General features: G+C 36.4%; 2 protein-coding genes across 6 annotated transcripts in view; one reads left to right on the top strand and one right to left on the bottom strand.

The window, feature by feature from the left end:
• Positions 1–23: 23 nt before the first annotated feature.
• Positions 24–8,073, bottom strand: LOC108166997 (coiled-coil domain-containing protein 148-like). The gene is made up of 5 exons (XM_017309271.1): positions 7,992–8,073; positions 6,406–6,483; positions 5,880–6,001; positions 1,575–1,678; positions 24–129 (listed from the first exon to the last, which is right to left on the bottom strand). Exons 2-5 carry the CDS (start codon positions 6,467–6,469, stop codon positions 24–26), a joined length of 396 nt encoding a protein of 131 aa, XP_017164760.1. The 5' UTR covers positions 6,470–6,483; positions 7,992–8,073.
• A 28-nt stretch (positions 8,074–8,101) lies between these two features.
• Positions 8,102–21,953, top strand: part of pkp4 (plakophilin 4) — an 85,172-nt gene continuing 71,320 nt past the window's right edge. For 3 of the 5 annotated variants that reach the window (XM_008404001.2, XM_008404000.2, XM_008403996.2), the window contains exon 1: positions 20,535–20,556. In XM_008404001.2, the coding sequence (XP_008402223.1) occupies positions 20,550–20,556 (7 nt within the window). In that variant the 5' untranslated portion in view covers positions 20,535–20,549. Of the gene's footprint in view, positions 8,257–20,534; positions 20,557–21,953 lie in introns of those variants that run through there. The other 2 variants (XM_008403998.2, XM_008403997.2) reach the window with 2 other exon arrangements.

Raw genomic sequence — 21,953 nt, 5'->3', positions numbered from 1 at the left:
TTTTTACATACAGAGAAGGATAGTTAATGTGACTTACTGTATTTCTGAAGTAAGAAGACGGCAGTGTCTGTTATATCACTTGGCTTGATCTCATTAAAAAAGTCACGGATATCGTCCTCTGCCTGCTCCCTGTTTTGCAGAAGTGAGAGAAAAAAGTCAGTTCATATCCACTAAAGACACTCAGTTCAAAATGTAGGACAAGAAAAAAAATCTCATGGCATCTACAAATATAAACCATGAGGTTTTACAAAGACACTGTGATAAAACGGGTAAAACACCCGAAATGAACATTAATTTCTTTTCTCTCAAATAAATGATAGAACAACCTCAAAAATGTCAAGTGAATCCAGCACAGAATGATTTACGAGCTACATAGCGTTCCCACACCCTTGGGTGTTTAGCCAGGTAAAGGTCAGCTGGCAATTGGCAGAGAGCAGTACCGTTAAGCTGCCATGGATAGATCCATCGATGGGCACCTTTTATAAAGCATGTATCGCTGTCTATATGACACCAGGATTTCAATTCAACATAGGGCAAGATTAAAATTGGTTTCTCCTTTTTAATTTATGTCCTTTTTGTTAATTGTGAGCAATCAAACTGCAAAGATCCTGGAATATATTACGAAGATAGGGCAAGTGGGAAAAAGACTCTTTGCTTGGATGCCAGAAAGAACGCACAAATTTTTATACAGATTTAATTTGTGGTTTGGTAATTGTTTCTGTTGGCATAATAAGAAATTCTAAAAAAAAAATGTGTTGAATTTTCCGAAATGTTCCGCGCTCCTGCTTATGACAGGGTTTGTGGAGAGATGAGGAGTTAGAAACATCCATCACACAAGAATAATGGACTTTCACTGAAGGTTTTTCAGACAGGGTGTCTTGTAGCTCTGGTACGAATTGAACTTAAACGGCCTGTGGTGGAAATTACCCACGAATGCTGGCTTTTTAGCAGCTGGCCTTAGGGGTGTTATGACTGTGTGGAAAATGGTCATGGTAACCATAGCGATTTATTTACCAGTGTTCAATGTGACAATGTAGCTTTCACAAGGTATTCTGTGTGTGTGTGTGRAGGGATGCAAGAAGTGGCATATCTAGATGGCTCATTACTGAGGCTCATAGTTGTGGATATCATTAACCTTGGTTGGCTCAGACACAGTCAYCACACAGCCAAACAAGCTGCACCCCAGAGCTAACACTGCCCTTCTCACTTCACAAGGCAGGACACTTCTAGATCCTGATCACCCACRGCCCATACAGAGAAGGGCAGACAAAGTTTCCCATGAGATGACACAACTATTACCTCCCACTTCTCCTGGTCACTCCACTACCTCAATTCAACCCTTAAAACTMCATCAGGAAATCAACTTAAGCCTCTCTACCTCTTTGCCCCCATGGACATATTTTTCTTCTTCGATCTGACTTGGTTCCCTCTTTTTTTAAACAACCCCCCCCATCTTTGTCATGCAGATTTCTATGCGGGTGCAATAGGAGCTTAAGCAGAATGGTTTCTTTGTGCGAGAAGCTGATTCAGAAAACTGCAGCAGATAATGACAAGCAGTTATAGTGGGTACTTACTCAGCTTTTTGCAGCCTGGGGCATTCTCTGCTCCACACCTGCCGGTGCTGTCGTAATAAGGAGCTCTCCTTGGTTGCCTTGGCTGCACAGCACGTCTTCTGAACCTATAAAACAAGGTTTATTCCACAAGAAGGAAAGAGAGTCCTTAAAGRGGATTCTTGCTTTTAAATGTCTATAACTTATAACCTGGAGGGAAACCCCCCGCCCCMAAAAAAACACTTATTTGACCCTTGAATTCATAAAGTTTTTGAAACCGAGTTCAAAAATGAACATTTAGAATTAATGGCATTACACACAGAGCTGTGAGACAGGTGACGTTTTAATAAGAAAATGTAAGCCTTTTATATCAAAGTACAAGGACAATTTTTTCTGGAGACATTTTACTGTTGTCTTGATTAGCGTAATTGAATGTGTGAGTCTCACAAGCTGAGGTAAATCAGCTGAAACCYCCAAATAAACAGTGGAAAATTCAAATAATCAAGGAGACACATGCATGATACGCATGGAGCATGTTATTAGGAGAGGCAGAAAGACGCAACACTCTTAAATTGGTAACATTTCTTTTGCTTTTTYATCGCGGCCCGTCCTTCAGAGAACTGTTAGGGCGGACATTCTTTATTTTATTTTTGTTTTTATGCACAGACCAGTGATTCATTTAATTGTACTAAACAAAATCTCACATACAGCRTCAMATACATTGGTAMAGTGTGTTAGTCACAAACAGGACGTCTAAAGGATTTTGGTGCTAATTTATGGCCCGTTTGTGTGTTGGAAGGYGGCTGYTGTTTATACATAAGAAATGTGAACATGTTTAGCTGAACATCTATCCTTAATCTAACATTCATGTTAGAATAAAGCAAAAATGGTTCACACACACTTTTCCAAGCATAGACAAGTTTCTAGTATAATCCTAACTACATTTTCAAAATGTCTGACCGCAAACAAGTTCACTCTGAAAGCAGACTGCAAGATGCTAAAAAGTTTTCAAAAATCCCAAACTGTCATCATGAGCGGGATCTTGCTACTGTTAATATACACGTGTGTGCCTGTGCAACCAGAAATAGACTATGGTACACAAGTTTAGCTTGTCATGAGAGGTGGGCACTGTGGAAAGCTTTCCTCTCTGAGAAAAACATGAAGGCAGCAGAGAATGCAGACAAASAGCAGAACTTCTRARAAGCATATCAAGGAAATATTCCGAAATCTAACTAAAAGTATCATGGTTGGGATTGCTTTTGCTGCAGCAGKACATGACCATCATAAAATCTACCATAACTTCTAGTATCAGAGGGTGCTTGAAGAATTGGACTGTGTGTAAGGTAGTTTAGGCTCAAGGATCAGAGGTGAGCAGAAAATCAGGACCAGCCACCGCTTCAGTTTCTTCCAATTACTTTTTTTTTTTTATTCAGTCTTTACTCAGACTTCTCTTCCAGCATCCAAAAGCTCACTGTTTTTATACAAAATTGGCACCACACCTGTGCTTGATTGGACACAGCCACCAAGGAACAGGTCAAACAAACATTTAAACAGAGAAACACAAAAACTACAAATCAATTTACAAACTCCAACATAATGAAGTTATCTGCAAAATAAATTACATAATACAAGATAACTCAAAAGGTTATTTTTAAAGGAAAACAAACAAGCAATACACAAAAAAACCCCTCTAATTGGTAAAACCCAATAAGGTAATCACTAACATCATCCAGCCATTTAACCAGGAAGTACTGGGCCAGCCCCTCCCATACTCCTGCAGATCCACAAGGACAAATGATGGTGAGTACAAAGAAAAGTAAATACACCTTGAAACAAATTCAAYCCATAATCCAGAAATAATAACTTTAACCTAAACAGATAGATCCTGCAACATAATGCTAACACAAACAAACCCGGGATAGTAAGTGAAGCAAAATGGCAATGTTTGAATTAATTATTATAACCAAATATAAAAAATAAGTGAATGAGAAAGAATAAGGGACAAGTGGTGAACACAAACTGAACCACTTTGTCACACTGTGCAACATGATAACCACCTCTAAATACTAGTAAATCTACAAAGGATAGACAGAAAGTCTTGAAATTGAAAGTCCTAGGCTGGATCAAAGATTAGATGTTTGTCTTTTAAAGATACTGTTGGATGATTTGAAATACCCTGTAAGAAGCGCCAAACACATAGCTGAAAGTGGTAAGTGGGGAAATCTCTCCTAGGAAGGATGTCAGATATTGACAGATGGCTACTAGAGAATCAGCTAAGGAGGATAACATCAGCTATTCATTTTAGGTAGTAAGATATTCTAACCTTTTGTTCAGCTACAAAACGCATTCTATTTTTGTTAATACAGTTTTCAGAAGTAAAAATGTGTGTGTTCTTATTTAAACGCATTTAAATAACTTTCGTTCACTAATATGAAAAACAAAATCTGATTAGACATCGATATGTGAACATTTCTTAGTGAAGAAGAGAATATTTAATGGGGTGTCAATCTAAGAATCTCATCTCACCAAAATAAAACAATCCATCAGAATGGGCCTTAATTTAGTGTATAAAATTATCTGGTAATTTTATTTTTTCTGTCATGAGTTGAGTCAACAACAATATGGCAGTCCACAGCTTGTAACAGATTCATAGTACTCCTGAAAGTCCTCTTAATACTGAGCCGTGGAATTAMTGTGTATATCCAAAGCTTTCTATCCTCAGTATCAGGCTGTACTGTTTAAATCCATGACCTTCCCAACAGAGGACCTTTTTACAAGGGACACTTAAACTTTGGGGAAAAGGAAAAACATGTTACCAATAAAACAAAAGATAGTTCTGTGAGTATTTTATTTTTGTTCTAAAACAAAATATTCGGTTTGGTAGATATTAAGCAATAGCCATAACAATCACAAAGGAACACACATTGCTTTCCATTGCTACATTTGAAAAATTTACCAGTGATTGATGCTCAAATTCTGCTGAATCTTAAATACAACAAGGAAATAGATTGTGAGAGCCAGATTGACTGTCTTTCCCTGTTAGTTCATCCATCCAACTATTTTCTATGCCCACTTGGGGAAAACTGCATATCTGCAGCAAGTAATGTTGGATCCCCCTGGGGGCAGGACCAGAACCTGCTGGAGTGGTTATTTACAATATATCCTTTATGGGCTGGAAACACCTTGGAATTCCCTCAAAATAAGATGGAGAGTCCGGGATTCCCTACTGATCCTTTCCATAATTAATGGATCTTGGATAAGAAAAACACCATGGATGCTCCACTCTTTCAACCCAGTGAATTGTTTGCTAGTTCCTCCTATGTTTTGTTCAAATAATCAGGTATTGAGGCATGGAGATGCCCTTCTGGGCACCTTGGCCACTTGTCAACCATTCTGTTTACATCTTAGTGGTGAGATATTATTAGTTTGCTTTATTGAATAGGAAATATTGATAGGATTAGATAACTGTTCCTGAATATCATTGTCTTTCTATTATAACTGTGTTATAAGTAAACAGATAAATACATTTTGTCTTTTTAGTTGCTGCTTTAAAAAATGCTTTTGTTCTATTTCTTTTAACCTAACCTTGGTGCACAACAGACATCACCCCAAAGGTTTACAGTGTATTTTACTGAAAATATTTTTGTTTTTAAACACAGTTTGAATTACCCACAATGCAAAACATATTTCAACCCTGTAGCAACTCAGAATCATTCATTTACCTTCCATGTTGTCACCGAGAGAGATGCTGAAAAGGGTTTCCCTTCAGCTGTGTGACTGAATGTGAATACATAGGCCGTCTTATCTTTAATGTGCAGAAAGCCGCATTGGAACAAGTCAAAGGCATGATGCAAAAAGACTTCTGACAGCTCACCAATTAAAACAACATAGGCCTAACACCTTAATCACCACTGGCGTCACAATAACTGCTCTGCTTAGTCATACAACTAAGAACTTAAAATGGTTTCCTTTGAAACAACAAAGAATTAAATAAACATTTGCAAAAATTTTATTCTCCACTACAGTATTATTAATACACCCATTCATATTTCTGGACGGAGTGAAAGTGAAAAACAGTACTTTGTAAGTGTTTGATTCATGTAGTCAAACTATGCTATTTTGATATGTATATCAAATAGCATATCAAGTGTTATAATCACTCGTCAAACTCAGGTTTTTGTCAGCTTGTGCTCTGGTAAGGGTACAGAGTGTCTTTACAGCAATTTCCTCCTCATCTGCTGCTAAATCACAGCGTTAACAAATGTACTAGGAATTAATTTCATACTGCATTGTTTTAGGGCATGGATGATCCTGATTACCAAAATCTACCTTTTGTCCAATGAGATGGTACTCCCGACGTCTGGCATCAACAAAGGCTTGCAGCGTTTCATATTCAGCCAGTTTGTACATGGGGCTGCCAACACCGTTTTTCATTCGCAGTGTCAGTTTTTCTGCATGGATGAAAGCAAATGATATGGCTGAATTGGAATCTTTGAAACTCTTGAAAATCTCATCAGTTATTGTCTGAAGTGAAACCAACTAAGAAAATAATACAGGGGCAGACAGAGGGACTCCATCGATTGCAAACTATAATATGTATATTTCAGAAATTACCGCACAGAGTGGGTTTAGCAGACAGTAAACTCAAGCTGTCAGACATATTTTTCTAAGTGCTTCACCTGCTACTCTGGGAGGAAGGTGAAGGAACACAAAGCAACGTAGCCTCTGACAAAAACATCAAAAACATGACAGCACCTGGGGCTTTTAGCGGGTTTAGTGAGTCAGAGATATGCAAAAGTTCAGTAGGCCACTTTATCAGTAGTCGGCAATCTCGAGCCAATTCTCAGTTACTCACCTGCTTCTTGTGCCCTGTAGCTTGTTATGAATCTGGGTAGATTCCCTCCACTTATTTGGTCCATATTTAATTAGATTCCTTTACAAATAAAAAAAAGATTGTTGAATTAAAAAAAAATCATAAAGACAAAATAGGTACATTGCTCTACTGATACACAGGCAAAAACAAATAAATCAGGCTATATCTTGTTTTACAAAATCTCTGAGGAAAGTGCTTATATGGAGAATCAGGAACAGAATGATTAAGTCAAATTACTGCAACTCTGCATCACAACAAATGCAGAGTTGTGAAGACTGCAAACAACAAAGTTCACTGTAAATATATCAAAACAATGCCAGTTTTTAAAATAATCAAACACAAAGTTGCATCAACAAAATATTACACAGAATTTTTAATGAGTAAAATATAATTCTGGATTATCATTGTGATTGTAAGGGTCTCCAGAATGCATTTTCATTTTTGTTTTCAACAAATTTAAAGCAACCTCTATGATTATTGGTGTGGTGTGTAAAAGGTCAATATATATTTTTTATTGCAGTAGTGTTATTTGACATCAAAGGAGGTAAAGCCTATCTTTAAAGAGGAGCATTATTCAGTGTGAACATTTTCATAAAGTAGATTATTTGATTATTTCTGATTATTTGCTCTTTTTTTCAAAAGGTTTGTGGTACTATGCACTCCAACAAGATGCATATCACTTCCATGTCTTTTAAAAGAGAAACAAGCCTACAGTATCTCAGATCCTCCATTATACTTAAGAGTGGGCATGAGACCATAAAGTGAAGCCAAAAAGCTTAATCTTAGTCTAATTTGACCAAAGCATGCATTTCCTGTTAAAATACGGAGATTGGGTGACCCCAAAGATGCTGCTCTTTATATGTATATTTTATTAGTCTGATGTACAATTGTAATTTTAAATGTCATATTTTTATTACCTAAGATCAAAATCTTATTAACAGAAATAGATTCGAAAACATCAATCTGTGAGTAATTAATGGATATAATGTGTTTCACTTAATAAATTGGATTATTGAAATTAAGTTTTCAATATCATCTTAATTTACTGAATATGATTGTATTTTATAAACAACAGTGTCCATAATGTAGAAAACACACCATATGTTGAGATGTTAGCCACATAAACTCTTTAATAGATGGGGTTATGATATTTTGATATCTGCAATTTGTGGATAATAATAAATCAAATTTCTGTTGTATGGGAAGTTTGTTTTTTAATAATCGACAATCCTAAAAAAAAAAAAGCTACTACAGGATAAACACTTCTCGTCTGGACAGATGTCCATATCGCATCAAAATACAAATAAGCCTGGAAGTTATTAGAAAAAGGATGAGCAGCGAACGTCAACTTCTAAAATCAAACAAATTAGACCTCAATTAATTGTAATGGGTTACTTTTACATAGGTCTTATAAATATTCGATGTCATGCCAGAAAAATCTACTTCTATTTACTTACTAAACCATCTAACTTACCTAGTTTTCCTCTCTTTAGTGTATAGGTTGACAAACCACAGTAACCACGGTAACTGTCATCTCTGCTCTAACTGGTCATTTCAAGCATACGTACCTCCTCGGAAACGCCTACTTATCATGCCACAACCAATCAGGAGTGCACTTTGGTTTCCCACATTCCCAGTTACGTCATGTCAGTTCGCTCTGCCTGGGACTGCTGCTAGAAGCAGGGAAGGGGTTGTCTCTTCTTCCCCTCCAGTATGGACACGAGTTTCGTTCTTCCACATGCATGGGAGTAAACTGGACTTTACAGATGAAGTTACGCATTTCCACGTAGGTCCGAGCCACAGCTCAGCCCAGCGCAGCAACTGTCCTCCAAGGTATGTGAATTGTTATTTTCTTGTTTGTTTTTCATGGCATTTCCAACTGCAKAGTAATTTAGGAGAGTAGAGCATCTCTGCTTCTCGCGGAGAAGAAGCAGGAGGGAACGGGCAGCTGGTTCAACTCTGAAAGTCTCGTTTTTCGGAGAAAACCAAGAGGGAGCGCTTTATGTGCGAGTGAAAGAGAAGATAAGCTATTTTAAAGCTTCTTCTCAGCGGGAAACAATCCAATTCTCCGCTAATCTTCTTCTTTGGACCTTTTCCTCGCAGACCGCGCTCACCTTTCAGGGAGAGTCCTCGCGCTGTTTCTTTATGTCGTCCCTAACCGTTGCTGGGAAAACTTAGCCGGATAGCGCAAAGAAACAGTTTCTGCACCAGTTTTTTTCTTAAAAAGAACTCACTGCATTTGGGGAATATGCCACTGTAACCTTGCGTTGTAAGCGGTAAAGTAAAAGGCAGGTGAGTTTTAGGAGTGTGGGAATCTCTGGAATGCGAGTTTGCAGAGAGGCGGAGATCCTAATTTCTCCTGCCCCCACTAGATTGATTTTACCTTTTTTTAACTCCCACGTTTTACTCGCTACGTTCAAACTACGCCATATTTAATTACCCTAATCTGCATTTTTTTTTTAAACCCAGGGGCGTTTCTTCAAGTTCCCATTGCTGTGTATTGTGCAGAAAACCGACCTTTAAGATAATGGACTTCGTTGCCACCGTGACTGCTTAAGAAAAACTCTAATTATCTAAGCTAATGTTTTTACGTGCAGCATGCTTACAACGGTACTAATTGGGTAATTGTCTCAAATCTCATGCCACTCACCCAAGGATTACATTATTGGTAAAGGATGTCAGATTCATGGGAATTTTCTGTTGCTGCTTAATTAATTCAGTGGACTCTAGACTTTATCCTAATTGTAACACTGCACACATAGGGATAACAGGTAAAGTGATTATTGGTCTCAGTTTACAATGACATCACATAGTTTTAAAGGCAAAGAAGGGAACATTTGAACAAAATTGACATATTATGACCCTTTTTTGTTTTTAAGGTTAGGTGTTTTTGATGCATTGAAATTTTCAGCAAATGTTGCTATGTGCAAAATATGTCCAATGGCATTTGTGATCCCAATAGGAATATTTGCAAAAGGTCAAAGCACTATTTGGGTACAGTGTTTGGTAGACTAAATTAATTCAAGTCAATGCATGAAAACTTTCCTTTACAGTATTGCCACTTGCATCTTCTTCATTTCCCATGACTGATATAGAGCTTAGTGAGCAAGATCATGAAGGTCAGAGAGAGAGAGAGAGGTTGAGGCATTGGGATGACACATTCTTTGTATTTTTCATAAACAGAAATATATATATTTTAAATTTAATATCAAAGTAGAAAATACATGGTGTGATACATTACATTAATGAAAGGAAGAAAAAGAAACTGAAGGTATTGTTTTAAAGAATGAGTATTATTAACCATTAACAAAAATATTTCATATTTTTCTTGTAAGTGGAGGAAAAGTGAGGCTTTCAATCAACCAACTGAACAGCAGCAACAGGTGGGAGAGGGGTGGCAGTGTGCTATTTTAATGCATGCAACTATTCCATTACTACTTTATTTATTTGTGTAAATAAATAAGGGACTTTACAAACACATGTCAAGTCCCTTTTTCCACCCAAATTCGAAATGGAATGGATTTGATTTAGTTTGTAATATAGGGCAACGTCTAATGCAGCACAAAATGCACTAGTGAGTCTTTACTTCATTTTGTAGCTTACGCCATACATAAATCCTGGTTTATAGGATGTTCTTGGGGTTTTCTGCTAAAGTAAAACCACCCTTAAAACAATTTATTTTCAGAATTGACATTCACTTATTTAATGACAACTTCCCACAAAAATATGGTACCATTATTTGAGCTGAGTGCAGTAACTTTGCATAGTCATTAGTGATGCTTAATTTGCATAAAAGCAATCATAAGGGAAAACAAAAATGTCATTTTCTAATTGCCATAAATATTCCCACATGATTTTTCCCTTGTTTTGAGCTTCCGCTGGTTTTCCCTGTTTTTTTGTTTTTTGTGCTTCTCCTTTTTTTGTCAATCACATATTTTTACTTCAGAGCTTTTAACAACTGCTTTTCTATTGACATATATTTTTTAAATTAAAAAGAAGGTATTGGAGCTGTGGGCATGCCTTCCTTCTAAAGCCAAATTGGAAATATAAGCTCATTAAAAGAGGCGGTTTCTTGCTTGTTTGTTCTTTCAACAAATGGTGAAAGTAAGCCTAATAAATGAAGATTGAACAGTTTATTGAAACATCTGGAATATCATTGCAGACCCACTTCTAAGGCTTTAAATGGTTTGAAAAACATTATCATCTAATTGTTTTTGGGTAATGAAGCCTACACATTTTGGTAATGATTGTAGTCCTTGTCTCCCCCTGCCTCTGAAAAGAAGCATTCTTAAGTTTCAGCTTTCATCATGCAGAAGTGGACGGGTTATCTGCATGCCATTGTGTAAGTGAGTTTTATACTGGAACACTAGAAGTTCAGATGCTTCGCTGTCTCTTGCAGTCATCCTCCCTTTTTCTCACACCGTCAGACCTAAGCACAGATACTCAGTGAAACCCTCCCCTCGTGATTCACATTACTGCACTGCTTACACACAGCTTCACAGCTGACAACCATCAGGGGTGGTTTTCTTTGGAATCGAAGGAGCAAGACAGAGCCAGACTTTTCCACTATCTTTTGTTGTTGCTTTGCAGTTTTTAGCTTATACCTAAAGCACAAGACTTTATTTGGCCCATTGGATGTTCATTTTTAATTTTCAGAGGACTTCTTGTACAACTCAATCAAATTATTTCATCATGGTACCTCATGTTCAGTGTTCTTCTTAGTGAAAAGTGTGATTTGTTTAAAGAGCAACGTGAATTGCCTCACATGTGTGCTAGCACTATTATGTGTTTGGGGAAGGCATTCTTTATATAGAAGAAACAACCCCATCCTGCAGCAGACAAAACCGCAACCATAGCAAAGGTCGGTGGTGTGATTATTTGACCCAGACTTCATGGTGAGTTCTTTTTAATGGAAACTGACAAGAGCTGAATAGCTTGGTAGTCTTTGGCAGGTCTGTTCTCCTTATGCTTTTTCACCCCCTAAATTCTGGCTAACATCAAGGCTTAATCCTTTACCCCCACATTGCGTGTCAGATTTCCTTTTTTTAAGCTACAGTCAAAAAGAAGCCCCCTCCCACACTATTCCCCACCAATTTTTTGGAAAGAGAGAGTATTTTTCCAGTCCCCTACTTCATAGGCTGTAAGCTTGGAAACAAAGTGGTGAGCTTTCTTTGTGTCTGTGCTAAAGAGCCCCCCAAACACCCTCTCCACCCTTCCAACTCGTCAAGACAAATTCAGTGTCCATTGTGTGCAACTCAGTCGGTTCTAATCCCTAAAAATTCAAGTTTTTACTGCATCTTTTGTTCAATTAGTGTTTCACCAATGGACACACCATGCAGACATAATGTACAAGCACACTTAAGTAAATAAAAATATAATCTTTTGGTTGAAGAGAGAAAAATCTTTATACTCATAGAGTGATGTATTTAATTTGTCATTTCATTTTGCTGATAGTGGCTCATGAAAATCCTAACTTCAGTTTACCAGTTTAAAGTAGTAAAGTTTATCAATTTTAAAGTAAGAAAAGGAATTAAAATAATAATTTGGATATAGAAATGTCAGCCTTTATGAACTATTGCATCCTATGATCGGATTGTGTGACTGCTGGAGCACTAGGGAAACCCAAGTTGCTAATAACAGCCATTAGCTTGTGTGCATTGTTGGGTTTGTTGACCCACATCTTCCCCTTGCAATACAGAATAATAAACACAGTAACATCATGGTCATTGAAGTGGCTTTCAGTACCTTTGGCAGGGTGGACGGGTGGCAAGTCCTACTGGAAAATAAAATCAGCATCTCCATCAAGCTCGTCAGCAGAAGGAGACAGAAAGTGGTCTAAAATTTGCATGTCGACTGCTGCGCTGCCCTTGGACCTAATAAAACACATTGGATTAACACCATCATATGATTTTGCTCTCCAAATTATGAATTACTCTTGACACTTCATAATGGACCTCAAGCAACTTGGATTATGTGCTTTTTCACTCTTTGTCTAAACTTCAGGATTTTGATTTCTAAATGAAATGCAAAATTTGCATTCATCTGAAGAGGACTTTGGAGCACTAAGCAACAGCCCAGTAATTTTTTCTGCTTGGCTTTACACAATGAATGAGACAATGTTCTGGATAGATCTTTGTGTGTGCATTTGAAACACTGACTCCAGCTGTAGTCCTCATTAATCTCCCCCTGACTCTTGAATGGTTTTTTTTCCCCCATCAAGGCTGTGGTTATTTTTGTTACTTTTTAACCTTTTTCTATCACAGTTTTTCCTTCCACTCAACCTTCAGATAATAAGCTTGGATCCAATACAGTGTGAACATCTAGCTCCTTTTGCAATGACCTTTTTAGGCTTACCTTTCTGGTCGATGGTGTTGGCTGGACAACTGTCAAGTCAACAGTTGTCCTTATGATTGTGTTGGCCATAACAAAAACTAGGTTTTAGGTTTTCAATAGCTGTAACATTTACATATATAGATCCTTAAAAAATATCTACGTATGAAATGAATCTGTATAATAAATAAAAATTAAAAAATTGATGTAATTATCTTATCGAGTTTCATATTGATGAACAAAAAGCATGAAAAACTCTGCATAGCAGCAACGGCAAAAGGACATTTGCTTTATAGTTTGCAGAATAATGAAGACATGTCTGAGTGATATTTGTGTGGATCTGTCTTGTCTAAGAAGTTGCCTGAGCAACTTTGGTATATAGCTTTTGTGGGATGAAGATGACTGATCACAGAACAGTAGCAGAAGCAATCAACCCAGTGAACACGTACGTTCATCAGTGATATAAATCACTTTGTCAAGAAATCCAACAAACATCAGGTTCTTTCCATTCCACATTATGGCTTGGTTTGAAAGCATTCATCTTGTCTCCGCCGAGCAAAAACCACATGTAGTAAAGTGGGGGATTTCCATAGTTATATTCATCTGCCATCATGTGAACACATTCTTTCTTAAGTATTAAAAAGCTGAACTTTAGATTTGGCAATGTGATATTAATTAAAATGGTTCCAAGCAATGATCATGTTTTTAGAACGTTTTCTGATTGTATCTGGAAAAAAAATACCAAATTTACTCAAATAAATTATACAGCCATAAATCATCAATATGTCACAGTTAGACTTGCTTTGGCATACGTGTGAATAAGCCTTAACATGCGTGGCTGGTGGCTAAATGTTGATCTAACTGGATATGTAGACGGGAAGAGTCCCAGATTTCATGCTGTGGTTGGGTTCCTGATAGCTGAAGATAATACAGAGCACAGAGAATGTCAGCATTTTTAGAGATTAGAGGCACAATAGAATTTTGTCCAGTAAAACAGCCACCCATTGATCTGACTTGCTGAGTCTGTAACATGTACATTCGTCTCTGTTGATGTGGTCAGTAGAAGGACAGAGTTCCTTCCTTAGCAAAGAGCTAACTGTTGAAACAATTCAGTCAGAGTTACCTCAGCAGCTAACAGTTGACCTTGCTGAATGTAAAGTTCTCCTCACATTATCACCCCAGGAAAAATGTATCTATTTACTAGTAGTTAAGGGAAGAGGGTGAAACACTTTTTAAGGAGGAAAGACAGAGCTGAAAGATATTTTTTTATTTTTTTTATCTTGTTGTCCTTTAGACTTAGCGTACAGATGCAACAAAAATCATATTACTTCAATACCAAGTTGATTTTAAGGTTCTAAGAAACAGCTTCCTGAATTATATGACTAAACAACTATTTTAATCTTATTTACAATTAAGCATTAATAAAACTGGCAGTATGAATGGAACCAGCATTGTATGTGTACTTTCAGTTTTGAAGATAATCAAAGGAAATTTATAGTCAATTTATTTTTAGACATTTGACTTAAAGTACTTGACTTTTTCTTTTTAGTGCTTGGTTTTGTCTGTCCTTCTAGATTTCTTTGTGTAAATTTGGTGGTGTTGGTGTTTGAGAGACAGGGCTGTCACAATACAAAAATATCACACTCCCTACCGAACCTAAGAAAATTACTCGGTACTAGATATCACTTTCAACAACCTTTTTTGAAGAAAGAGTTGTTTCTAGCAGTAAATATTACCAGATGCAGTCAGAATTAAATTTTTTTCTTTGCTTTTATTATCATATGTAGTAGGCAATGTAATGTAGCCCTCATTTACGGTTAACTAGATTTGTAAATGGGGGGCTTGCTAGTCATTTCATCACTTCGCTGTTTGGTCAGGGATAGAGATGTATGCTGAGGGATATTCATCTAATTTGTACCCACAGTAGAACAGTGTCCCAATAGCATAGGCTGCTTACAATTTTAGTATTATAAATACAAGAATGTCATTGATCTTTTTAAAGTGCTGTTAAACATCATAGTTTTGGTTATAACATTAGCTCAGCTAGCATCTGAAATCCTTTAGCTTTTTCTTCATTCTGTCTCATAAACAAAACACCTTCAAACCACACTTGTATCTTTACCTTTTTGGCCAAAGGTGAATTGTAAATGCTTTTCTTTGGATGTTCTTTCCATTTTAGTTTCAAACTTCCAGCTGCAACTCAGTTTTTTTTTTCTCAATCATGAAGGTTCAGGTGAATCACTGCAGATAAGCATGAGGCTGAGTCTCTGTTACCTCTATCTGAAGACGGAAAATTGGTCAGTTTGCATTGATTTTCTTGCCACTGAGTATCATTTGAATAAATATTATCTAAATGTTGATGATTATGGCAATCCTAGTCAGAACATGATGGCATATCCCCATGTCATTCCAGTGACCACACACCTTGTGCTAATTATCTAGTCCACAGCTGAATACTAAACAATGTGCAGGATTTACATGCCTCACCTGTTTGCATAACAGATTCCCTTTTTAAATGTCAAGGCATTTAGATGAGTGCAACAAAGTCAAATTACCTCAGAAAGTGGATTTCTTGACTTTGAAAATGAGCAAATGAATGCAGTTCAAATCCGTGGCATTTAAAGTGACATTTTATAGACTTCTATTAAGCTTTACATTTTGCTGTAATGTTAAGATGTGAATGTGGGCTGTATTGTATCAAGACTTGTACTGTATCTAAAGCTGAGAAATCAATGTTGGAGAACTAGTTTTCTGTCACCATTTGGTTTAGTCCATGTAGAAAAAAAATCTGTTAAATAACTCTGCACAGGTACAATAGGAACCTATGTCTTGCAAAGATCTAATTGACCAAAAGACTTTTTATTTTTGCCATTGTTGTACGTGCGATCAGATTCCCTAAGACGTTCTTCACCACCTCATAGTGTTCATTCACATCACTGCAAAAACCTCAATATACAGTAAAGCTCACATCCTCTATGTGCTTCTCTCGCCTTGAATAATCAGTCTCATAATCAGTTTCACAATCTATCAAGGATCAGTCTGAAGCTCTTTTAAGGATATCTTTCACAAATTAAAAGAAGAATCTGGGGATTTTGTATTTCTTTGCATTATCAGTTTAAGATTAATCAATAATAATCACACTTTGCGTGAGAATTATAATAAAAATCAACGGGAACTAGGTCAACATAATCAAGAATTATATTTGTCATAAATAAAGCTGTGTATTTAGTTGATGGTACTACTTACTTTCTTTGAACCAACTTGTATTTCTGCAGAGGTTCTGACACTTTAGAACCCTTTCTACTAATGTTAAATGTATATTTAATTATTGAATATGCATTTAACTTAACTTCACCATTGAGTCATGTAATGGAGTTAATGTTGTTTTTCTCTGTCTCTGTTCAGAATGGGGGTTATAAATCTTCAGAACTATTTGTGGCTAGCTTTCCTCTTGCACTTTTATTAAWWTGTTTTGGCAGCACATAGGTCTTTCAAAGGCTTATCCCTCATCCAACTGTTGAATATTTCTGATAAATAAACATTTTACAAAAAATTAAGTGGGGCTATTAGACATCTAGGTTGTGTAATAATAGATCAACATTTTCCTTTGCATAAAAATGGTTGTTCTTGAACTCCAGTAATTTGAGGTCCAAGCAACTTTTTACTTGGAAAATTTCAAGGACTTGCATGATGAAAATGCAAAAGTCAAGGTAGAGAACAAAGGCAGAAAATTACCGAGGAAGATTGTCTTTTTTTCCTCTTGGGTTAAGTAGCTGTAATTTCAGACATCTCTGTAAAAGCACCACTAATTAGAAAAGGCTTGAACATGTGAGATTTCTGCTTATTCTGTTGTCACTAAGCATCACATTTAGTTAATTTATAAAACAATTTAATTAAGTGTGATAAAGTATAAGCAAACCTGATCTTATGTTGTAAAATTATAATTATAAAGCTATGGAAATATTATAATTACTCTTCCTACACATGCACATTTAAACATCACCACACAGTTGGTGATTCAGATGTGTCAGAAAGATAATTGCACACCACTGTTTTTTTTTATTTTTTTTATTGTTTTCATAGTGTATTTATGAGCTGCTGCCATAAATGAACAGCAGCACAGCTAGAACTCCAGCTTGTCTACCCTGAAGGTCTGGGCATCGATGAGGCAGTGCCAAGGAAAATTAGTTTTCAGACAGAACATCTTGAGCCCTCCATTTTCTTGCTTGTTTTGTTTTCTGTATCAGATACATTGTACATCAATGAAGAACACCACCTAGAATGTGCAAGCTGTTTGTCTAATGTCAAATATCTAACTGTCACTGTGCCAGATGTAATTAAGCATTGGAATCATAAAGTCACATTTAGGGCTTGCAGTGAATATCTGCAAATTTGTGCTTTTCAATTGTCAAGAGATCCCACTAGAACAAGGAGTTCTCTTTCTCTTGTTTTCCAAGTTCACAGAAGTTCAGAAGGACATGTCTCTTCACAAAAGAATTCAGTCTCGCAATCTTGATCATTTTTCACTATTGTCTTAAATAGCTATCTCAGTGCACCAAGCAGCTCTCTAACAGGACTTGGTGTCACAAAACTGGAATTGTACAGATATTCTATCTAGAGATTATCATGGATGAAAAGGCATCTCTTTTTCAAGAAATATTGCTTTAGCATCCTTATATAAAATAACTATCATGACTTCCCCCAAAATGTCCCAGAGCTGTGTTGCATTCCCAGCCTTTATCTTATGCATAAATCAGTATTTTACACATGGGTGTGCCCCACTGGTGAAATAATAACAGACCTATTCAAAACTTTGTTTTGGATTGTTTTCATTACTTCTCCCAGTAAATCCAGCTCTTATGTAGAACTGGAGTCTCTGGATTGAGAGGAGTTTGTTTTGTTTTTTTTTACCTGCTAAACACCATTTTCCCTGTCTAAAGGCAGAAACATCAATTTAAAAGTTTTACAGACTTTCCTAGGCTTTTATGGTTTTATAGCAAATATTTTCAAAATAAACATACATTGAAACAAATAGGTTATATACTGTATTTAAGCTCTTGTCTGTAACTATGGACATTGTTTACAGATGGAAGGAACTATTTTATTTATTTATTTTTACCAGTTAATCTGTTGACTTCCAGAACAAGCAATGAGTGTTAGTCACAAGGAAGGAATTATGGCATGCATTTAGTTATTAAGTGCAATAACAAAATTAGTATTTACCTTCCTCATATAACTTCTACAATTATGATCAGATTCTGTGGGAAATACAAATTATTTAGGGTGGCCATATATTTGAATTGCTCTAATTGTCATGTTTAATTTCCATGGTCTCATAATGTAATAATTCTACATTTAGATGTCTTTTTTTGTTTAACTAATGCGAGTAAAATAGGAAAGAGGGATTACAGCTTTCGTGTTCCGTGCACTCTACAGTATAGTGGTTTTCAACTGCTAATTAAACAAGATATCGCATCTTTACGCTGTTTCTGCTTTTTATAGAGTAATACTGGGAGTATACTAAGCTGATAGTTGATAAATTATTTGGGTTTTGCAGCTTTTAAAGCGTTCCAACTATAGTTTTAACAGTGTTGCTATAGGTGGTACTTGTTTGGTTTATAGCCCATTTAAAATAATTTCAGACAACCAAATTAGTTTTTCTTTAGGCCAAGGGAAATGCTGATGTGACCTTCTTTTAGGCAGCTTGTTGTCAGTGTTCAGCAGTAAGTTTGGGAGGGGCTCCAGTCACAGATTGCATCTAAAACCGTGAGATGCCTTTGCTAAAAATGAAATGGCAAGCTTACTGTGTGAATGGATAGAGATGTATCCAGTTATTTCATGTGCTCTTATTTTTATGATTTTGGTGTTTCTGTCCATTTGGATATAAAAATGTAAACATTCGTCATCATCAGTAACTTATTATTATGGTATGTCAAATAATTTCTTCTGGACAGAAAATGCTTGTCACAGCAAATGGAGTGCACAGGTTTAGTAAAATGTGCCCTACTGATTTAACCAGACACTTGCTGAACTTTTAAAAGAGGTTAAATAATGAACAACTCAAACCATGATGAAATCATGTTTAGCAACAATCTTCTAGCACAGCTGTTAGAAAATGAATTAGTTTCTTTTAATGACTTCTGTAAAATCACACAACCCAATCTAATACTATAATTCCCTATTAGGCAGCCTTACTCCAGCACGCTGTATTTGCATTGTAACAGTATGCAGAAATGCATCAGGGTATTAAATGTATTTAACTAACAATGTGTGACAGGATGAAGCATGTCTGCCTAGCTCAATCTGTGATTCTATTTAAGGGATTTGCATGCAATCAGAATAATTCATGTCCTGCTCTGCCACAACATATTGCTGCGGGTGCCATGTTGGAAACAGCTGATGAGACTGAAGTTGAGCCTCTCTGCTCCGCATTAGGTGAACTGGTGTAGTGAGGAAATTATTTTAGAGGCGACTCATCTCTGTTGGGATTTGTTCGTTGAACGATATATTGCTGCACACTGTAAACACAGATTGCTTGGGAACGCTGTCATCTTTTTAACGCGTCCTCCTTTGAGTAAACATTTCTCGTGAGATTTAGTGCAACAGAGGACACATTAATAATGTGTACATTAGTGCATTCTGATGTAGGTGCTGTAAAGAAAGTATTTGCCTTTACTGATTTCTTCAGTTTTCTTTTTTATTTTATCATCATTATTGTTATTTATTTATGTATTTTTTATTTTCTTTTTTGTCTCTTGTAGATGAATTTTAAGATTAGACAAAGATAACCTGAGTAAAAAGGAAAAAGAAAAATCACTTATTAAATAATGGCCCCATTTATTAGGGGGGGGGTAGCTACATCAACTAGCATGATCTAAAAATGTATTATAATAATTCCCAATTTAATATGCCACAATGATAAATCACGAATCAACCGCTATTTAAATTTTGAGAAGGCTTTGAAGAAATATAATAATCTTTAATTTAGAAAATGATGCTTATTGCTAACTTTAGTTTTGGGTTTTTTTGTTTCTTTTTTGTGTTTTCTGGTTGAATTTGTATTTTTGTTTTTAATTAACATTTGTTTATTTTGGGGGACTATTGCTTAATGTGAATCCTATGGTAACTGTACTACTGTTGCTTGTTTGCTTAGTTATATAAAAAATTCAATAACCATATTGCTAATAAAAATACTTCAAATAGTTGTAGCTGTCATGAGTGACATCCATCCATCCATCCATTTTCTTACACCCTTGTCCCTTAGTGGGGTCGGGAGAGGTGCTGGTGCCTATCTCCGGCTAACGTTCGGGGCGAGAGGCGGGATTCACCCTGGACAGGTTGCCAGTCTGTCGCAGGTCATGAGTGACAAGTTATTTGAAAAAGTAACTGCTACCCTAAATCTAACAAGGAGAAAGCCAGAATACTTCAGATGTTTTCTGTAATAAAATCGAATCATTATTAAAAAAAACTGCATTTCATATTTACTCAGGTTATCTGACAATGATTAAACACAGAAACAGTAAAAGTCTGTAAGGATGTAAATACTTTTTAGAGCACTTTAATACTGTTTCCTGCTAGTCGGGGGCAGGCCCTGCTCTGTGGACACATGCTCAAATAGACCTCAGTTTATTGCAACACAGTGGGCGTGAGGCTCAATGTGTAGGTTAGGCTTTGAGGCAGCATCTTGTGGAATCGTTTTGCCTCTTCTCTTTATTGAGAAAGAGGTGAAGATGTTGTTGGAACGTTGTCGCTCGTCCACACAGACTCGTGTGTCCCGCCATTGGTAAACCAACAGCATGACTGGTATGTGTCTGTTTAAAGGAGACTTTATCATCCTCATTGGCTTATGGGGCTTTCACCGGGTAATCATTGATGGAGTGATTGTGTGTACAGCTGAAACTGTTTCAAGTCTCTGCATTCCTTTTGTTTTCGGGTGTGTCAGGCGTAGGTTGTTTTTTGCTTGACATGGTGGAATTGCTATTTTTTGCTAGCAATTCCACCATGTGCTTTGAGAAATTATCATCCTCCTGAGAGGAATTTTGAGTAGGTTTGTTGCTCACAAAAAGCTACAGTAGTCTGTCACTTGCTGCTTTTTTCAGGGCTTCCTTGCTTTCTATTTGGAAGTGCTCAGCATAGGATTGCCAAAATTGTTTCAGTTTTTTTTGTTTTGCCTGAAATCGATACTCCTTGGAATGTTCTTTTTGTGAATTTGTTTGGTTTACTGGTTAAAACAGGTTAAAGTTCAACCTGGTGAACTTGTTTGGGACTAAAGTTGTTAGTTTTATCTGGGAAATCAATACACTGTTTTGCAAGGAGTGACTATGTGCTGTAGGTCTTTAGGGAGGCTGTTGATGATAGTAAGTACTATATTTCCCCCAGCTATTCTTTTGATTGCACATAAGGCTGATTAGTCAGTCTTAAAAGCATCCATCTGTGTCTTACTTAAAGAGTCAAATTCTTGTTTTTAAACAGCCTATTTCCTTTTCTCAATTTAACTACATTCCATACACCTCTGTAGTTTAGGGTGTTTAAGGTTTGAGACTTAGTATACTCTAAGATCATTTCATCTTCTTGACCATTTAAGGTTAGAGTAAACTCAACAGTTAGCCAAAGAGACTGGTACAACTAACTATACCACAACTAAATGCCACAAATCTTTCTCAAAATGTCAAAAATTCTCAAAAATGGGGAAATGCAACACTTGATATCATCATCAAGATGATATCCCTATAGTTAACTATAGGGATAATATAGGTAACTATATTATCCCTATTGCAAGAATTTTTTATGTTGTGCAGGCTTAGTGCAGTTGCCATTTTGGAAATGTAATCAGAGTTGAGGTTTCTAACCAACCCATTCAGAAGTGACAGAGCTAAAAAATATTCACTTCTGATCCATAGCCAATTTCTCAGAGTACCTTTACTTAAATGCAATAATATTTTGGTTATGTTCAAAATGCTGTGTATTTTTCCTTTGTAGTAATCGGTAACATATTTAACCAGTAAGATGGACCTCATTGGATAAAGATTAGTTGTGGAAGAAACTGCTTAAACATTTGGAAATTTAATTTAAGACGTTACAGATTTTTATTTCTGGGATAACTTGAAAAAGTCACATTTCCAACAATAAAAAAAATAATAATAACTTGACTCACTGAATGTTAACTGCTCAGATCTCTTGCCACCTCCACTTCAGATGCA

Source organism: Poecilia reticulata, linkage group LG2 (genome assembly GCF_000633615.1).
Source record: "Poecilia reticulata strain Guanapo linkage group LG2, Guppy_female_1.0+MT, whole genome shotgun sequence".
Taxonomy (NCBI): Eukaryota; Metazoa; Chordata; class Actinopteri; order Cyprinodontiformes; family Poeciliidae; genus Poecilia; species Poecilia reticulata.
The sequence above is the reverse complement of the archived record's forward strand: the minus strand, read 5'-3'. Positions and strand labels throughout refer to the sequence as shown.